Source organism: Protopterus annectens, chromosome 9.part0 (genome assembly GCF_019279795.1).
Source record: "Protopterus annectens isolate FY-2018-M chromosome 9.part0, PAN1.0, whole genome shotgun sequence".
Taxonomy (NCBI): Eukaryota; Metazoa; Chordata; order Ceratodontiformes; family Protopteridae; genus Protopterus; species Protopterus annectens.
The window spans coordinates 233,405,590-233,427,591 of NC_056743.1; the positions used below are offsets into that span (position 1 = coordinate 233,405,590).

The following is a 22,002-nucleotide window of genomic DNA, read 5'->3' on the forward strand; positions in this document are numbered from 1 at the left end:
TTGCCATTTTTTTCTGTAGAGTGCAATCTGGAGTTTATATATTTAATTAGCAGGGGGTGTGTGGGGTGCAGGGGGCTTTTGTGATTCAGAATTTTGAGTTTTCAGGATTTTGAATATTCAGAATTTTGGATTCCGAATTATGAAGTTCAGGATTCTGAAGTGAAACCATTTACAGATACATGTAACTAAATATGAATTGTAGAAAGAGTCATTACTAGGCACATTGTGGGTGCTGCGAAGAGCACTTCTGGCTATTCAAATACTAATTTTATGAACTTTAATCATACTTTGACTTATGAATGGGGTCCATTCCCATCATAGTATTACAAATCCAAAAGACTTGTGCTCTATTACAGCATCTGTAATGGGACCCAAATCACCTTATGCTCAATCGCAGCATCTATAACAGAACATGAATCACCTTAAACTCCATCACAGCATCAGTGCTGGAACATGAATCCAAGCACCTCATGTACGGATAGAGCCCAAAACCTTATCTTCATGACATCAGAAATGATTGTACTACCTGTTGTGCCACTGATGTATTCTATTCAGCCTGTTGCCTAAACCAAGCCATTAAAACTGGTTTAATGGATTAAACATCATAGCTGTAATTAATGTGCAGCCTTTATTACTGCTACCCATTATACATGGTTGAAAAACTTCTTAAGTTCCTAACTTTCTTCTCTTAATACCACCCTGGATAGGTCATTGTCCAGCACTTGAGAATTTCATTGTGCATGCATTTACTTTATGCTTCTAGACTGTATTCATGTTTAAGGTATGTAATTCATACCTGATGACATTAAAACATTTTACTAAGTATATGAAATAACCTTGGAGCATGTTTTATGGGGTACAGATTCGGTGACTGCTGTGCCTGAACTAGTTTGAACTTGCTACGAGTAGCAGCCTGAAGGAGGGTACTGGTGGGGTGTGAATGGTCACAAGACACACTGACATGCAATATTTATAAAGAGATTTAGGGCACTATCCATGATAAAGCAGACTAGTCCGACTTACGAAGAAGTTTTGATATGAAATTGGAATATATATTGGTATTAAATTGAATAGATTGATATCAATGTATTGAACAGCATATAACTGTACATAGAAATCATTATTTGTAATGTAGTACTTCTCAGAGTGTCAATAAATGCTCACTATGACAGTTTTTTGACTGTCAAACTCCGCTGTGAAAGAATGCTAGACTAATCTAAACAGCACAAAGATCCATATTGAATTTGAAATTGTTAGTTTCCTGTTGATAAAGCCCTTGACCTACATTCAGTAATAACTAAACTCTGCCCCTTGTAGGAGTAATATTTCTCCTTATTATGCCCTGCCTCAGAGTGAAGAATCTCTTGTACAAATCACTGCACAACTTTACAAACTGTTACAGTTTGGGTATGTTTACTATACAAGCCACTGCACCACAACTCTCCTATCTGTAGCAGTTTGGGTACATTCAGCATCAATTCAATACCATAGGCACTCCTTTCCACAACATGGTATATATTTTATACATAAGCAAATATATGTATAGACGATCTCAAGATATTTGGCTTATATTTAGACAACTGTATACAACAAGCCAAGGGCTAAACATGGTATGCCTGCATCTAGTGGGGTTTGACACGAGTGTCATGAATGCACCACTAAAGACTTAAAAGAATAAAAGTAAAACACATGGGCATTCAGAAACCATATAGCTGAAACACTGATATAGCCTTAAGGGGCCATTTGCATATATCTCATGGGCCTCCACTACAGGAGGTTTATGGTATTACAGTGAAGACTTTGATGCCAGGCCCAGGCCCTTATTATAGTTTTTACTAAGTGGTTTGTCTGTGTGACCTTTTTATGCTTTAGTTTAATTGTCTAGATCATGAGACATTTCTGGACAAAAAATAATGTTCATGGCTTTCAGTATGCAGTTATGAGAAAAGCAGGATGAAAAATGTTCTTTGATCCTATAGGTAAATCTTTGATTATTAACCAACAGCACATCTCTTCAAGTTTCTTCTGGTGTTTAAAGGTTGAAATGAAATAAAAAAAACTGATCTGCCAGATGCTTGTTTGAAGAAGTAGCTTTTTGCCAAGTATTAATTGTGGTTAGTTTGAATAATACTGACTTCTGTGAGGTGTACTTTTTCCTACTACTGTGAGCATGGAGCTGATATCTATAGATAAGGGGAAAAGGAGGGACAAGCATCCATGGAAGGGTGCAGAGAGGCTTGCCATCTGCCATAACATTTTTATTTTTTTGTGTCAGCATTTCAGAATATAAAAGAACTGATGAAATGTAACACATTATTAGGTGATTTGGATGAGCAGTGGTGCAGCGGTTGCATTGTCGCCTCATAGCAAGAGGTTATACGGTTTGATTCTTGGCTGGGGTGCCTTGTGTGTGGAGTCTGTGCATCTTCCCTGCATTTGTGTGGGTTTCTTCCCATGTTACAAAGACATGCATCTGCAGCATTTCTCCCCAGGCATCCACTGAAAATTGGCTTTGTTCCAAGTTTGACTTTCCGGGTAAACAAATGTTAAATAAATAAATAAAAAATTAACTAAACATTGGTAATGCACTGTAAAAACATCAGCAACTGAATTATACATTCTGAATTTTTTAATTTAAAGCATTATGCCTGGTTTGTCATAAATTATCAGCATCTTTAAGACAAGTTTTTTAGACAAACCGATACAATTTATTTCTCTGCACCTGTAAAACTACTTGTCTTGTGTCTATTTTTCCCCACTTTACCTGATCCAACTGTCTGCTAGTGTGCATTTCACCTACACAAAGACATAGCGTTCATTCTACAGTTACTTAATGTTTAGAAGTTATACTGTGTTGCTGTATATTCCAAAGACTACACTCTAGTTTAGGCATATGCAAGAGAATTTCTTCTTCTTTCAGATTTTCCTGGTTAAGGGTCGCCACAGCGGAACTCCGGTCCGCTAATGATTGGCAGTAGATTTTTATGGTGCCGAGGTGCCAGCTCGACACCCAACCTTCAACGATGGCACGCCCATTCACGCATGTCTTTCGAATGCCACTCTACCACAGGGAGGTCATGCAGAGTCCGCACAGAAGGTGCTCCAGCCAAGAATCAAACGGGAGAACCTCTTGCTTTGAGGCGATAATGCTACCAATGCACCACAGTGGCTTAGGCATATACAAGAGAATATGATGGTGAAAAAAAAAGAATTTAAGTTTCCATGATAAGGGGACAGCTGCTGTGTCACAGTGATCAGTGCATCAGCTACTGCTATTTAATACAGTGACAGAAGCTTTGGTGAAGCCTCTGCATTACCTGAAATACATAGTAGTGTGGGATACTCTGAAGTGCAGAAATGAGATGCACCTGGCTGCCTTTAAGAGATGGTGCAAGATGTTGAACGTGCAAATCGTAAAGAAGCATGAAGCAATACGTACTAACGTTTCCCTCCATACCCATATATAGTTATTTGCTGTTGTGGGTTTATTTCAAATTTGGATTTCAGCCAACACCTAACATTATCTATCCAGATATATAATTCCCTAGATATCATGACCGTCTGCTCATCAAATAACTATAATCATAATAATTTCATGATAATAACCCCTCTATGTGAATGTAAAACTGCTTTACAAATGCAAACGTTTGTAGCAATATTTTCATTTCCACTAGAAGTAAAAATTTTGTACATCAGAATAGTGCATCTAAAACACATCAGTGATGGAAAATTCTGCCTTAAATCAATCACAATTTACAGAACTGGAAACTATTAATGATTTTTCAGTTTAACTAGTTAGTGAGCTAGGCCAAGCACCCTCTTCAGTCATTCTCTGAAGCAACTTTGTAATGACACTAGACATACAGACCAGCAATATGGCAATGAACATTAGCATTGACAACAGAACACCGTTTCATTAAATGGGATATAAAACCAGAGTACAATGTGAACATGTAACACTGGTTAATTACTGACAAATCGTTGATACTTTATAACCACTGTTCTACTTATAACATTTGAAAGTAAGCCAAGAGAGTGACAGCTTAAAATAAAAAAGTTTAATGATTAATCAAAACGTGTGTGCATGACCGATGGTACTAAATGTAAACTATTGACAAACAACATTCAAGACCATTTAATGGAAAGGCAGTTTATATGTTTGGTATAATCACGATTAAGATTTCTTACAAGACAAAGCATTAGAAGAAACAATTAAACAAGAATCAAATTGGTGCTGCATGTGTTTGCTGAAAATGAAGGCATTGACCTGTGACCCTAAAACATATTCATTGGCTTTCATTTCTTAGAGCTTCATTTAGTTATTTTTAAACAGATGGCCAGTACTTTGTGTAAAAGTTTAAAGATATGTAAATTTAAGAAAAAAAAGGTAGCTGTGTTGCTAATTGATAACTATCATGCTTTTTCCTACTGTATTACAGTGACAGCAGATGGTAAAACATTAGTAAATATATTCTTTTCAATGATTTGGAGGGATTCATTCAGTGTGGTTTTAGCAGTATATACTAGACTGTGGATGATGATAGTCTTCATTTGAAATGTACCAATTTTTCAAAAGAAACTTTAAACGGCTGCATAGATTTTCAAGGCTTGGGAAACTTGTATTATAAACGGCTGCAATGTTTCACATTTAGTCTACAATGCATCTATTTTAGGCAATCTTAGACAACTCATTTCTAGTTACATAACTCGTATCAAAAGAAGGAATTGCATATTGTAAAAGACCGCATACTGCAACCAAATTCCATCGTTACTGTGCACGGTTAGCTGTCAGGCAAATTAGCAGCTTTATTTTCACCTTTCACAGCACCGTGTTTGATGAACACAATGGCCTTCTCCAGCAAGAAAGTAATACATATTCTCACCATGCTTCCCAGGAGGTTGAAGGAACGCATACCTCACCTAAGTGACAAGTCTCATCTTGCTGCCTACAGTTTTATGAAATGCTCATGTCTTTTTTAATAAGTTATGTATTAGGTGGCAATTTAAGCACAGTCAGGCAATATGCAGATGCAGAATGAATACTTTCCTTATTAAGGATGTCAGAGTTCATGTTAGAAATGCCATAGCATTAACTTAGAAGTTGAACTAAAATGATCACAGTTTTATTCCAAATAAGACAGAGGTCACAAAGAATCAGGCTTATCTAAATTACTTTGGAATGACAAAAGACTAGTGAAGTTAAATGACACAAGCTTAGTTTCTTGTTCATTCTGCCACTTTACTAGGGACTTAAAATTACCTTTATGTCAAACCCAGCATTATACAAAGAGTTCATGAAGGTTAAAATTGCAACAAGGCCCTAAAAAGTAGACTATCATTATTTTATATTATACAAGTATAAATTTTACATATATATATATATATATATATATATATATATATATATATGTATATAGGTGTGTGTGTGTGTGTGTGTGTGTATATATATATATATATATAGAGAGAGACAATGTAAGGTCTTCAGTGTTTTAATGAACATTTGTTCTATTTTGTAAGTCTACAGATGGCGCACTGATGTCTTCAACAGTTTGACTAAAACTCTGCCATAACTGATGCAATACTTTTGAAATAAAGGAAAACTTCAGTAAATATCTCGAATGAGATCTACTCTGGAAGATGGCTATGGCCTTCATATTGCCTCTTCATAAACTCGATGCTTCTGCACAGGTGAATATTAATAGTATGCACTTGTATCCCATGACAGATTTTACAAGTGGCCCCTACAATGTTCACAGCAGTGCATTCAAATAGTACCTCTATAATAGGCTTACAAGTGGCCCCTACAATGTTCACAGCAGTGCATTCAAATAGTACCTCTATAATAGGCTTACAAGTGGCCCCTACAATGTTCACAGCAGTGCATTCAAATAGTACCTCTATAATAGGCTTACAAGTGGCCCCTACAATGTTCACAGCAGTGCATTCAAATAGTACCTCTATAATAGGCTTTGGATTCAGTTTGTGGCACATTCTGGACAACAGGCATTGAAGTTGTCTAGGTCTTTCATTAAACATGGCTGTTTACTTCCAGGTTGTACTCTTGCCTTGGTTTTGTCTGGCCCAGATGATGTCCCAATATGTGACTGTAGTCCTAAAGGATTACAAGAGTGCTGTAAGGTTTTGGCACTAGCACTTGGCGTGCAATCTCTTCCTTATTTTTACTCACTCTACACAAAATATCATCTTTCAGTTCAAATAATAATGGCACATGATAATGAGAACATCTTATCCCCCATCTTCATCAACAACCTCGGTTATATTCCCTCTAGCCCTACTTAAAAAGTACTGTCTTCCTGTGGTGCCTTTTTAAGATTATGCCTCTGAGATACAAGTCAGCTAACAACTGAGAAAAAAAATGAACAAACTAGAAAATAACAAAAAATGGTACTGGACCAAGGAGCACTCCAAAAACAGTAGTTTATTCCTGGTAAAGCAAGCATTTTCATACAACTTTTGCTACAACTAGCTTACCTTACCAGGAATAAACTATTTTTTTTTTGGAGTGCTACTTGATCCAGTGCCATTTTTTATTATTGTATAAGTCAGCTAAATCAGGGTCACTTTCCTCAGTAACTTTCTTCAAGAAGGAAGGTGTCCCCCCAAAAAAATTTAGGTCTTCCACTACAAAAGACAGTTTGAAAGAAAAATCACCTTCAGCTTTACTTTCTATTACTACAAACCTGTTTAATGTTCTTTTCTTTTGGGGGTTGTGTGCTCGGTCCATTTCTCTCATACCACTGAGTGGATATTTCCTTGTGTTTCTTTATGTTGTCTTTCTACAGCAAGTTTTCATAGAATACAACTTATCAGTTTCACTTTACCTTGACTTACATATACAGGTTATTTTGAGCCTGCCTTTCCTTTTATTTTTTGCTTGTAATTAGAAGTAGGGTCAGAATTTGGCAATCTCCTGCTTAGTTTATTTATATTATTCATTTTTTTCTGAAGGTTCTTACTTGGCTGCTCTATGTCTCTATATATTTTTTGGCTCCGTTCCTGTGCTAAGGTTTCTTCCAAGTCTCTGTGTAGACTTCCGTTTTCAACGGATTCTTGTTAAATGTTCTCTGTCAGTTCACCTTCACTTTCTATACTGATATTTCTTACAGCTTTGGATTTTTTTTTTTGCTCTTTCATAGGGGATCCTGATAATGAACATAATCCCTTTTTACTGTTAGCATAACTAGATTCTATGGCTTACTACAGTTTCTATGCCATTTCCCTTCTCCTGTTTTAATTCTTTATCTTTAAAGTTAGGATTCCCTGCTTGCATTCCTCCTTCCATTCTTGTATGGAATGAGTTTATGAAACTGCTGCTGTACCTGTTAAACCAGAAGATCTTCAACCACTCGCACAAAAGACCTAAAATTGCAGGACCACAAGGCTCACTGGAGAGAGAGGCTCTTTACTCAATATTCCCTTAGCTTAAAGAAGAACTAAGCACTAAATGCCAAATGAGGTTTACATTGGTTGCCATTAAGGCTAGTCTTGATGTTTGGATGGGCAGACACAAATTTGTCCATGAGTAATTGTACAAGACCTTGCTCAGTTTTGGACATGAGGTGAGCATTATTAAGTACTGTTAAGTGCCCTAAAAAGGGTGTCAAGAACTTTTAATGAGTCTTCCTCCTATGGTCCACACAATCTCTTGTCTGGTATTAGTCATATGTTCCCTTAGACCTATCCCACAAAGCGGGTTTTCATTTTTTTCTTACCATTTCAGAAAGAACGTTTTTCAAACTTGTTCCTGCTGTCTTGAAATGCTTAACTGAAGAGAAGCCTTTCACTCAATGTAACTGCTTTAAAGTGAACAGCCAGTTATTACTATTTCAAACTTCTTTATTGAAATATCCCAAACCTAGTTTTTAACCTCTTTGTTTGCCCTTAACATAGTTATTCACCAATGATTTTAATTTTGTAGAGATCATCATTTTGAAACTGTAAGTATACAAATGAGCACACATTAAGTTATGCATTCTCATCCTTCATTTAGGAACATTAAATAATATTTTATCTGTTCATTCATGTATTGTTTGAAATGTTTTGCTGTAAATCTAAATCAGAGTTATTGTTTCAGCTATAGCTTATGTTGTGGTTGAAAAATGCACATGTTTAGATCACACACGCCAGGGTAATAGATAGATACACTAACAAAATGTAATGCAAGTTGAGGTATCAGTAACACTGTTGCTCTAGATGCATTTTATGAACAAGCCTCGATATAAGTTATGAATTTTAATTTTATTCACTCACTTTGATAACTGGGAAGGTGGGCTGGTCACCAGTTCTCTTTCAGGCGTGACCCAAGCCAAAAAGGTAAGCCAACTACAATGACATACAAATTCACAACCACTGTATACAATACAGTAGGAAAATCATCAGTCATTACATACAGTAGATTGAAAGTGGTCTGACTTGAGTAGATATCATTATATGCCTCAACAGTGAGCACTATGAAAATATGCACAATGTTCTTTATTGATTTAAATAAAAGTACATCAAGTGTTTGGGCATTGTGAACTGCATATGTAAGATGCACAACGTATTCAAGCATTATTAAAATAATTAACCAGCATCCTTCTTTAAAAACATTTTTATGATACAATTTAAATTGTACAAAAGTGCCCTCTTTCCTTATGTCTACAGACAAGTGATTCCAACTGTCTGGTCCTTTTTGAATCCCAAGGAGGGGTTGGTTTTCGTCAGAATCTTCGCCGAGGTTGTAATTTTTTGTTGTTTGAAGACGAGTTTACATTTTAAAAGACAGCATTACCCAAGTTTGATTACTTTGCGTCACTGTAAGCCAGACATGATGGCAGTTCTGCCAATTACTGGTGTTCACTTACAGGTTGCAAGTAAATGGCAATGAGCAAACAAATTGTTGGCTAGTCGGATTAACCTAAAGATCTAGTTGAATGCCATCTGTAGTTTGTATGTACTTAACTTAAAGTGCATTGTAGGGTTATTAAATAGTAGGTCATATTCAATTTCAGGTACAAGGACATTTCCAGCGAATGCATGTTGAGCTGAAGATGAAAGAAGGTGGAAGATGTCATAAAGCAATATATGTGATGGTGATTTCCACATCTAGCAAAATTCACTGTGTGCTCTATTATCATGCTTAAATACCTAGACAGCTGCCAGGTTGATTTTTTTGTAGTTACGACCAAGAGAAGAGGCAGTGTCAGCTTCATAGCAGAAGCAAAATTGTATCGCATTGATTAGGATGTGTTAGTCTATTAAAGATCCAGTTACACAAGACAGTGAAGCTTTTTTGCAGTTTTGTTTGGAGTGAATAATACCTTCACTAGATTCTAAGAATTGAAGGTCATCAGCATAAAATATCATTTTTAATGTAAATAGGTCAGATGTTAAATCGTTTGTAGACAGGGAAGACAACATCGACTTAACATTTGGTAAGAAGCAGTTGGAAGCAAATTATCATATTAACAAAAGCTTAAAAAGGCAAATTTTAAAACTTCAAAGATTACATAGACATCTAAATTAAATTTGTGAACAAGAAACACTATAAATTACAGTTAAGTTGCATCACTATTACAAAAATACTAACATTTCTTTTTTTTCTAATTAGATATTTTAATTTATCATAAATTAAATTAATACATTTTCCAAGGGAACAGTTTCACAAAAATGATACAAAGCACAACATTTTTATTTTGATTTTCAGAGTACAATACAGAAAAAACACTAAGTTTTGACAAACATTCTTGCATCAAAATCAATACTTAGAAGTTGAAATGCATTCAAGGCCACAAAGAATTAACAATGTACAAGGTTTAACTCTGATCATTTTGCATGAGGAGGAAAGAAAGTCTAAGGGCAGATGGGGAACAGGTCAGTTTGTATGCGATCACAGAGATTAAAACTGTGCCGTTTAGCTTGCTGTTGAAGGGGTAGTGTTATTTGGGTTATTGTAGAATCACTTGGGCTTTTTGGAAGTGAAGGAAGGATACAGTTACTATTGTTTGTCCTTCTGACAAGGTGTACATACCAGCTGGCATTATAAAGAATAAGTGGTCAGCCTACAGGTCAAGAAGGCGCCACCGATCATCATTAGCATAACAAATAGCAGAGCAATGAATACTTGCATTGGAAGTCATTTGGCTTTTAGGACAGTTTTTAAAAGGTTTGTGGAAAAAAAATTGGGTCATCATGACTAGCTACTGACAGAATTAAGATCACGTGCTCCCTACCAGTCAACACTGGAAGCTTGTACCCCCCATTTGCCCAACCCTTCCTCTATCACTACAACCAGCTCATCAGCATTCCAGACTTACAGCCTGATGCCACTCTGGTTGCTAAAGGAGATACCATAATGTATAAACCACAATGTATAAACCAGACTTTACCAAGTCTCCTTGCAGCTTAGGACAGCATGCTGAAGTAATTTTTCAAAGGGGTCAGTCTAGACCCCTCCTTCTGAATCACAACCTGGGATTTGTTTTAGCCATACAGCTCATATAAAATATCTGAGTTTCCTGGCATACAGCTCATATAAAATATCTGAGTTTCCTGGCATAGTTTTTTTTGAAGATGGACCCTGGTCTTTCAACTTGTCCAACTAAATGTAGATTTAAGGATTTGTGTAAAAAATAAATCTCCTGAGAAAAACTCTACTCATGGACATTGTCATCCAAGACCTAGTTGATACAAAAAGTAAAGAAAACATCAACTGCATAAAGAGAAATCTAATCAGAAAGACAAAACTGATAATGAACTGAAAAGGTGTGTGTGCTTTAGTGGTGGGAGCATGGCTAAATTCCCTGTGGTTAGACATTAAGGCAACAGAGGAATGATACAAAGATACACAATACTAATAAAGAATGGATAGGTGCAGAAATGTGAAAAGGAACCAGAATTTGGGTTTGGTTGAAAAGAATAGAAGAATGTGTGTGTTATCAGAAGCCATCAGAAGACATTTACTGGGTCTTAACAGAAAACTTCAGCTGTTAGGTTTATGAAAGTCAGTGCAGAAACTGAAAAGGATATAGAATCTTCTCGGTAGATATCAGACATTAAAACAGCAAGGCATGTCAAAGAAATGAAGAAATGTGTTTAAATAAATCCACATATAGAAGAAAAAAACAGCTAAACGGTGTCCAGGTTTTCCCCTCTAAGGGGAAACAGAAGCAAGGCTCTCAGCACCAGTTACTTAGAGAAGTAAAAGAATTGCCAGATCAAAAAGCAAAAGATAATCACTGGCATGAGCCATCTGTTTTTAGTGGAAGAAAACTTAAAATACCTGCACCTGTACACACAGTAGAAGAGGCTATACCCAACACTTCACATCACTGTAATGATTAAACTACTCCTGACATAAGAGATTAGCAAATAAACAATGAAAATTCTAATAAATTATAGTGATAGATTAAGCAGGATCAAAGAAAATATAGCCCAGTAAAAAGAGAATCAGATTGGTCTCAATCTTATACTCATATTTTGAACTGAAAAATGATTTTGCAATACAAGACGACAATGAAGAAATATTGTGCCAACTGCTAGTTCCAAGCATTTTAACACACTTTACTGAAGAACATTATTTTAGTACACATGTGATTAAAGTGACAGTGTCATATTGTTTTAGCACACTTAGGAATGGACAAGACCAAAGCTAACATTTAGTTATGTTTTAATCAACTTAATATAATAAAAGTCATTGAGAACTTCAGTGTAGCCTGGCCAGAATGTCAGAAGACTAGAGCAAATCCTGGGTTCAGATGTCTGCTGGATTTTCTGCCTATTACTACTAAAGTTTCATCCAAGCAAATGGGCATGCATCTTGTAGGTCCATTGGTACAATCCAGTAATACCTACAAATACATTTAAGTTATTATTGGCTATGAAAATATGCACAATGTTCTTTTATTGATTTAAATAAAAGTACATCAAGTGTTTCTGGGCATTGTGAACTGCATATGGGTAAGATGCACAACGTATTCAAGCATTATTAAAATAATTAACCAGCATCCTTCTTTAAAAACATTTTTTATGATACAATTTAAATTGTACAAAAGTGCCCTTTCCTTATAAGTCTACAGACATGTGTTTCCAACTGTCTGGTCCTTTTTCAATCCCAAGGAGGGGTTGAGTTGCCAGAATCTTCACGAGGTTGTAATTTTTGTTGTTTGAAGACGAGTTTACATTTTTAAAAGACAGCATTACCCAAGTTTGATTACTTTTAAGGCCACTGTGAAGCCAGACATGAAGGCAGTTCAGCCAATTACTGGAGTTCAACTTCTACAGGTTGCAAGTAAAATTGGCAATGAGCAAAACAAATTGTTGGCTGAGTCCTGGATTAACCTAAAGATCTAGTTGAATGCCATCTGTAGTTTGTAGGCGTGTACCTTAACTTAAAGTGCATTGTAGGGTTATTAAATAGTAGGTCATATTCAATTTCAGGTGTAATAAGGACATTTCCAGCTTAATGCATGTTGAGCTGAAGATGAAAGAAGGTGGAAGATGTCATAAAGCAATATATGTGATGACAAGTGATTTCCACATCTAGCAAAATTCACTGGTGCTGGCCTATTATCATGCTTAAATACCTAGACAGCTGCCAGGTTGATTTTGTAGTTACTTAATTCAAGAGAAGAGGGCAGTGTCAGCTTCCATAGCAGAAGCTAAAATTGTATCGCATTGATTACCAGGATGTGTTAGTCTATTAAAGATCCAGTTACACAAGACAGTGTTAAAGCTTTTTGCAGTTTTGTTTGGAGTGAATAATACCTTCCCACTAGATTCTAAGAATTGGAAGGTCATCAGCATAAAATATCATTTTAATGTAAATAGGTCGATGTTAAATCGTTTGTAGACAGGGAAGACAACATCGATTTAACATTTGGTAAGAAGCAGTTGGAAGCAAATTATCATATTAACAAAAGCTTAAAAAGGCAAATTTTAAAACTTCAAAGATTACATAGACATCTAAATTAAATTTGTGAACAAGAAACACTATAAATTACAGTTAAGTTGCATCACTATTACAAAAATACTAACATTTCTTTTTTTCTAATTAGATATTTTAATTTATCATAAATTAAATTAATACATTTAAGGAACAGTTTCACAAAAATGATACAAAGCACAACATTTTATTTTGATTTTCAGAGTACAATACAGAAAAACACTAAGTTTTGACAAACATTCTTGCATCAAAATCAATACTTAGAAGTTGAAATGCATTCAAGGCCACAAAGAATTAACAATGTACAAGGTTTAACTCTGATCATTTTGCATGAGGAGGAAAGAAAGTCTAAGGGCAGATGGGGAACAGGTCAGTTTGTATGCGATCACAGAGATTAAAACTGTGCCGTTTAGCTTGCTGTTGAAGGGGTAGTGTTATTTAAGCTATTGTAGAATCACTTGGGCTTTTTGGAAGTGAAGGAAGGATACAGTTACTATTGTTTGTCCTTCTGACAAGGTGTACATACCAGCTGGCATTATAAAGAATAAGTGGTCAGCCTACAGGTCAAGAAGGCGCCACCGATCATCATTAGCATAACAAATAGCAGAGCAATGAATACTTGCATTGGAAGTCATTTGGCTTTTAGGACAGTTTTTAAAAGGTTTGTGGAAAAAAAATTGGGTCATCATGACTAGCTACTGACAGAATTAAGATCACGTGCTCCCTACCAGTCAACACTGGAAGCTTGTACCCCCCATTTGCCCAACCCTTCCTTCTATCACTACAACCAGCTCATCAGCATTCCAGACTTACAGCCTGATGCCACTCTGGTTGCTAAAGGAGATACCATAATGTATAAACCACAATGTATAAACCAGACTTTACCAAGTCTCCTTTGCAGCTTAGGACAGCATGCTGAAGTAATTTTTCAAAGGGGTCAGTCTAGACCCCTCCTTCTGAATCACAACCTGATTTGTTTTAGCCATACAGCTCATATAAAATATCTGAGTTTCCTGGCATACAGCTCATATAAAATATCTGAGTTTCCTGGCATAGTTTTTTTGAAGATGGACCCTTGGTCTTTCAACTTGTCCAACTAAATGTAGATTTAAGGATTTGTGTAAAAAATAAATCTCCTGAGAAAAACTCTACTCATGGACATTGTCATCCAAGACCTAGTTGATACAAAAAGTAAAGAAAACATCAACTGCATAAAGAGAAATCTAATCAGAAAGACAAAACTGATAATGAACTGAAAAGGTGTGTGCTTTTAGTGGTGGAGCATGGCTAAATTCCTGTGGTTAGACATTAAGGCAACAGAGGAATGATACAAAGATACACAATACTAATAAAGAATGGATAGGTGCAGAAATGTGAAAAGGAACCAGAATTTGGGTTTGGTTGAAAAGAATAGAAGAATGTGTGTGTTATCAGAAGCCATCAGAAGACATTTACTGGGTCTTAACAGAAAACTTCAGCTGTTAGGTTTATGAAAGTCAGTGCAGAAACTGAAAAGGATATAGAATCTTCTCGGTAGATATCAGACATTAAAACAGCAAGGCATGTCAAAGAAATGAAGAAATGTGTTTAAATAAATCCACATATAGAAGAAAAAAACAGCTAAACGGTGTCCAGGTTTTCCCCTCTAAGGGGAAACAGAAGCAAGGCTCTCAGCACCAGTTACTTAGAGAAGTAAAAGAATTGCCAGATCAAAAAGCAAAAGATAATCACTGGCATGAGCCATCTGTTTTTAGTGGAAGAAAACTTAAAATACCTGCACCTGTACACACAGTAGAAGAGGCTATACCCAACACTTCACATCACTGTAATGATTAAACTACTCCTGACATAAGAGATTAGCAAATAAACAATGAAAATTCTAATAAATTATAGTGATAGATTAAGCAGGATCAAAGAAAATATAGCCCAGTAAAAAGAGAATCAGATTGGTCTCAATCTTATACTCATATTTTGAACTGAAAAATGATTTTGCAATACAAGACGACAATGAAGAAATATTGTGCCAACTGCTAGTTCCAAGCATTTTAACACACTTTACTGAAGAACATTATTTTAGTACACATGTGATTAAAGTGACAGTGTCATATTGTTTTAGCACACTTAGGAATGGACAAGACCAAAGCTAACATTTAGTTATGTTTTAATCAACTTAATATAATAAAAGTCATTGAGAACTTCAGTGTAGCCTGGCCAGAATGTCAGAAGACTAGAGCAAATCCTGGGTTCAGATGTCTGCTGGATTTTCTGCCTATTACTACTAAAGTTTCATCCAAGCAAATGGGCATGCATCTTGTAGGTCCATTGGTACAATCCAGTAATACCTACAAATACATTTAAGTTATTATTGGCTATTCCACTACGTTTCTAGAGCAGTACCCTACACAAAAAGCCTGTGCTAAGTCAATAGTCAAAGAGCTAGTATTACTGTTCTCCATGGCTAGGGTACCAAAAGAAATACTCATGGAGTGGAGAATCCCATTACTCCGTAGTGTCACACACTGCCAGTGTCTTAAGATAATGCAATTAAATTTTTCAGTATGCTGTGCTCAGACAGATGGGTAGGTCGATCAGTGTAATAGAATTTTGAAATCTATGTAGGAAAGCAAGAGGTGGCATAAGTTTGACCCATCCTCTAATTTCCTGTTAGTGTGGTGGGCCAAAATTAAAAAGGATATATCCCATTTGAGTTACCAGAAGTGAGAAACCCCAAAGATTTTCTGGATATAATAAAGGAGATTTGGGAGACCGACCCAAACTAAAACTGAGAGCAGATTTTGCAAACTTGCAAGACAGATTTGAACTAGTTAGGCCAGCCATTAACAAAAACAAGGAAAATGCATAAAAGACGTAGGAGATTGTGCATAAAAAGAATATCAGATTCAGGGAGTCTAAAACAAGTGTTTGTGTTAGTTCCTGTTGCTAAAAGTAAATTCCTAGCAAGATGGCAAAGATCCTTTGAGAAAAGACAAATAAAGAAAAATATAAGAGAACGCAAACTGAAAAGAGAAGATCAGAGCAGATATACGAGATAAATGCATTACAGGCATGGAGAAAAAATAAGCTTCTGTTGTTCTGTGATGAGATGGCTACCAACAACATGGTACCATAGAATTGTATCCTTGCTCTTCCTATAGATTAAACTGGTCTATATCCCAGAAACAAGAAATGAAATAATTCTTACTGAGAAATGAGGATTTTTTTCTGAACTACCAGGCAGAACAAATTTAATACATCATATCAAAACTATGCCAAATAGATAAAGTGTACCTAAAACCATCAGATAAAGTTTCAAAGAAAAGTAAAAAGGGAAGGAATGGTTTAAAATTAGCATGCCCAAATTAACACTTACTCATTGTCCAGAGTGGAGGCAAAGCAAGGTTTTCACAGCAGATTCTCTTGATCCCTGAAGCCACTGAGAAGACAGAATTCCCTACCCCAATGGATCTTTTTCACTGTACCGTATTACTCTTTGAACTTCAAGGAGCTTCTGTCACTTTTTAAAGCCCATGGATAAAATTCTGAGAGATCACATACAGTAAACACACAATCCCAAATGCAGAGCTGCTTTCCGTTGAGACGAGGTACTCACGCTAAAATTAAAATACAATCCAAACACTGGTAAGGGTGATTCGATGGTAATAAACGAACTAGAACGTTAGTTGATTCAAAACACTGAGATAAAGCGCTTTCGCCAAAGGCTTCTTCAGACTCTCATAATGAGAGTCTGAAGAAGCCTTTGGCGAAAGCGCTTTATCTCAGTGTTTTGAATCAACTAACGTTCTAGTTCGTTTTATTGCCATCAGAGGATCATGCACTTGGTGTTTAGATCACATACAGTAATCAGCTGCATACACGGACAAGATAGCAATTTGGAATGTTGCAAGTCACATTTCACCAAAGTGCAAGCTGTGCTGAACTGTAAAACATGCAGAACACCGGTAATGATCTGTATAACAGAAGCATAAAAAAGTGTGGGTTATGTGATCAGGAGAAAAGCGATTAGTCCCCCAAACAGACAAAAATAAAAGCAGTCTAGAACTTGTCTACCAAGCAACATGTGAAAGACCTATAGGAATGCAGGCTACTATAGGAAGCTTGCCAATAATTTTGCCACAGTCTGTCCCTTGAGAGACCTTACAAAAGACAAGACCCTTATCCAGATAAAATGGATAAAGCAGCAGGCAAGGCTATTAGCAGATCTGCAGGTTATCTGACAAGTTTGCCAGCATGCTTCTGTTCAAGTTTACTTCAACAATCAGGATTTGTATAAATCATTCACCACTGCACCATAAATAAACTGCACTGAAACTGCACAGCGAGACACCAGGCTACTGAATGTACAATAATATATAGCTTGGTCAAAAACTCAGCTGGTCAAAGTCTTTCTGAGTTAGGATTGCCAAGATTAAGTTTCCTCCAAACTCTGGGCACAGTTTTTGGACAGGGGGGTCTAAACCCCACAATCCACCATATGCCCTCCATGACAGTCTTATTTTGCATAAGAAAATCCAGGTTCAGACACTGGAGAAGACAGCAGTGTGTGATTAGGTTATTTGTGCATGCATATATGTGTGTGTATTCTATTAAATTAAATGCATAAACGTTAATGTCAATATGTTCAACAGCAAAAGGTCAGCAATGCAAATGCTGACAATTCATTACACATGTACAAAGAATATCTTTGCAGCATACAAATTAAACCACAAAAAATATGCAACATCAGTGCTTTTGCAGGGGGTGGGAGGCAAGCTCCCATGTGATTATATACACTAATTCCAAGATTGCACATCCCCAGGGAAAGGGCATATTCCCCAACCTCAGGAATTGTCGATATCGCATACCTGTCAACCATTAGGTAGTTTCAGTCATTATATTTGCTTACAAATGGGTGTAATGTCTTAAATCAAAGTGCACAAATGTCCTCACCAATAAACTCAGGAGCATAAGGTAGACAATGCAAAAGTCAGCATGTCAGTATGCATGAAACAGGAATACACTCGAGCACGCAAACTATACCAAATGTTCATACAGACACACACACACACACACACACACACACACACACACACACACACACACACACACACACACACACACACACACACACACAAGCACACAAATGCGCACATACAAGCACACACACAATGTGTGTGTGTGTGTGTGTGTGTGTGTGTGTGTGTGTCTACAGACACAAAAATAAACTACAAAATAGGCTGTGGATCAGAAATGTTTTAGACAACACAGCTTACTTGTAAGATGCCATATTTTTGTACATCTTATAAGAGTTGTCTCTGCAGTTTTTGGTTTGAATTTTGAGAAGTGCACCTAAAGGAAGGGTACATAAGCAACAATAAAGGACTGGAAATGGGGGCTCAAACAAAAGTGATGGATGGTACAAGTTGGGGTAAGATAAGTGACAGCTTCTGAAGAAAATAGAAACAGTAATTCAGTCTACTTGTATGGCAACTGGTTATCAGTGCTGGTCTGAAAAAAATTGTTAAAGCATTAAATAATGAATATAAATTTTGTGTTGAATGAAATTAATTTTTTCATTGCACAAAGTGAGACTAGGATTTATTCTACCCTTGATCTGCTGAATCACAAAAAATCAAACCCTAGCAAAATAAATCTCCAGAAGTATTTCTAATATAATGCCCATAATCAATGAGACAGGCTTTCAGCATAGACCAGATCTAGAAATCTTGCTCACATTTGCTTAACGCCTTGGGTTCAGTGTACACTTCCTCAAGCATGTTGGCTCAAGATGACATTTGTTTAGAGTTTTGTTTCTTTTTTTTTTTAAACTAATTCAAACATATGTCCTTTTCTGCACTTCCAGTTAACACCCATAGCTGCTTATGGCATCCAGACATCTTCTGGGTTTGGCTTATTTAAAATTACTTACAGGTTATAGTCAATATTAGAAAGTGCAAGAACATATTAATAAAATTACACTAAGGCTGTTAATCTAAGAGGCCCTGTAGTAGGGAAATTATTATTCATATTTTCATATTTACATTCAGATTTTTATAACCAAGAGCCCTAGATATTGTGGGGCATGATGCGATATACGAAAATTCATCAATGTATTTATATCACACTATACCAGTTGTTGTGTCTTTCGGCTTTTCCCAGTTAGGGGTCGCCACAGCGGAACTCCGGTCCGCTAATGATTGGCAGTAGATTTTTATGTGCAGAGTTGCCAGCCCTAATGATTGGCAGTAGATTTTTACATGCCGAGTTGCCAGCCCTGATGCACAACCTTCAACGAAGGTATGCCCATTCACGCATGTCTCCACACAGAAGACGCTCTAGCTGAGAATCGAGCAGGACGTCTTACTGTGAGGCAACAACGCTACTGCAGCACCACCACTGAAAAGTATATCACACTATACCAGACATATTGTTAAATGTTTATTAGTAATTATGAAAATAAACAATATTCCTTAGGTACTTAATACTGTAGAAAACAAGTAACCTACAAACTACTGGATGACATCAAGTGAAACCTTAGATGTTGAATAAAAATGTTGATATTTGCACAGCAACTTGCACATCTTAAGAAATTCAGTGACATTTATAGTGCTAATTATGCAGTTAAACATGCTGTCCTTTTCTGCAAATCACTCAACAAACATGAATTCCTTGTCATCATGTGAAAGCATGAAACAACTAGGTATTGATGTACCCTTGATAAGATGGATAGCTGTATGGATTACAAATAGGACATGGCAAGTATCATACAGCAACTGGACAAGTGAAATCCTTGGTTACAGTCAGGGTGTCCCACAGGGCTCTGTCTTAGGCCCTTTTCATCTGAGGTGTTCTATTGTCTATATGCAGATGACCTGAAATTGGGTAAACTGATTACATGCGTTACAGATGAGACATGTCTTCAAAATAACTTTACTAAATTGACCATTTGGGCACAGGAGAATAATATCCTGATAACTACATCAACAACTAAGCATATGAGATTTGGGAGACATAAATTTAAGGGTGAATATTTAATACAGCACACAGTGATTAAAACTGCAGACTCATTTAAGGACCTCGGTATATGGGTAGCTTCAGCTATGAGTTTTTCTAATCATATCAGCCAAGTGGTTAATGATAGTAATAGAACAATAGGTTGTATAAAAAAGATTTATAAAGTCTAGAAAATCAAAAATGATGAAGTTAGTTTGTTAGTTGCATTAGAGCCAAAATTGAATATGGAATAACAATATGGAAACTTTATAAGAAAACAAGCATGAGTAAACTGGAAAGAGTACAGAGGAAATATACCAAGGGCATCCATGGATGTGAAAATTTAAGGTATTATGAAAGACTAAAATATCTCAACTTGTACAGTGTCCCTTATAAATACCCAAGAGGAGATCTTATTCAGGTATATAGAGCATTTAGATACAACTTTCTCTGGGAATGTTTGAGGTTATCAGAACATACTAGAGAATCATCAGACAACCTATGTAGAAGATTCTGTAGGAAAGAGAAGTGTACTAATTGGTTCTCTGACAGAGTAGCTGATGCATGGAACAGACTACCAAATTACATTAAAGCAAGTACTAGTTTTGATATTTTTTAAGAACAGTCTGGGCACTTATGGGAGCAAGTGTTACAGTATATTGAAAAGCTAGAAGGGGGTTTTAATGCCCGTGCTTGAAATATTTGTATGAATGTCTTGTTAACAAAAGTCTTCTAACAATATATGTCTAGGTTGTTACTAGATAGGACATGTTTGCGAACGTTTAACAAAAAATATAAATTTGGGGTTTGTGTGCATTATATTATAGTATTTATAAAAAGACTGTGAATGCACACATATTAGTGTAAACAATACTTTTTACGGATAGTTTTAATTTCCTTTATTAAGTGCTTATCTTATGCTTTTTAAGTTTATTTTTCAGAAAATGTTCTGGAATACAAGATGTTTAGGCTGTCAGATATGTGACATTCCACACTACATAGCTGTTAATGAGTTAAGAGCAAGGTGAACAAGGATTCATAGATAAGTTGTCTGGTTTGCAAAGTCATGCAATGCAAGCTGTGTACTAGGCAGGCCTGTCTTGATTCAGGGCATATGCAAATATAGCCCATAATTAATATGGTACAGTATTCAATCAGGATAGTTCTAGAATATGGAAGTTGTGCACCCCATACAATGCAAGTTACCCTGAAGAACAGTGTACAAAATATACATGTGTACTCCTCAAAGTAGCAACATGAACCTACGCATTTCAGTGAGGGCAATCCAAGCAGTGGAACTGGGACAGGTTTATCCTGCACAGACTGCCAGTTCAGATATGTACTACTGAATGTATGTATGTATAGTAGTAAGTGTGACTGGTAGAGGATTACCACTGCCTGACATGACCTGTGGCAGGTATAAATGCAGCAAACATGTTTGTAGACTAAGCAGTTGTGGATGTGTGTACATATGTTTGTGCTGCAAATGTACGTTTGGTAGTAGAATCAGAGGGTGTGACTGTGTGAGCATGTGTGTTTGTGCATACATAGAGTGCCTTCCTGTGTGTACTTATATGGCCTATGCTAGACCCACAGGGTGGCTAGGTATAGTTAATCCAGGAGCCAAAGTTTGACTCTGCTCTACTTAACTTTACCTACTTTGGAGTCTATCAGACAGGAACAGTATGACAATTATCTGTGTGTGTGTCATTGCATGTATGGCTCAATGTATATTCATACAGTGTGTGTGTGTGTGTGTGTGTGTGTGTGTGTATCACTGACGGGAATGAAGCTCGTGTATGAATGGCACTCGGTGGAACATTTATGAGATGAATATTTCATAATGATGCACATTCCATTTTAAGGAGATGTTGCCATTCTATGAACATACAAGACTATGAATTGCTAAACAGTACAGCAATGTGACTCAGGTGGGTGATTTTTTTAAATTACACTTTCTCATATGTACTGCTCATGTTCATGCATAATGTGTGTGTGTGCGCGTGTGTGTACTTCACTGGACAAGTACAATGGAGAGAATTTAGTGTTGATCATACATACTAAATCAA

The 22,002-nt window shown here is 36.4% G+C and overlaps 1 protein-coding gene across 5 annotated transcripts in view; it reads right to left on the reverse strand.

Annotated features, from left to right (window-relative positions):
* LMO1 (LIM domain only 1) overlaps window positions 1-22,002 on the reverse strand; it is a 292,729-nt gene that overhangs the window by 125,949 nt on the left and 144,778 nt on the right. Inside the window, exon 1 of one of the 5 annotated variants that reach the window (XM_044082805.1) lies at window positions 5,956-6,112. The exons of the other annotated variants lie outside the window; for them this stretch is intronic. Within the exon in view, the coding sequence (XP_043938740.1) occupies window positions 5,956-6,007 (52 nt within the window). The 5' untranslated portion in view covers window positions 6,008-6,112. Of the gene's footprint in view, window positions 1-5,955; window positions 6,113-22,002 lie in introns of those variants that run through there. 5 annotated transcript variants of the gene reach the window in all.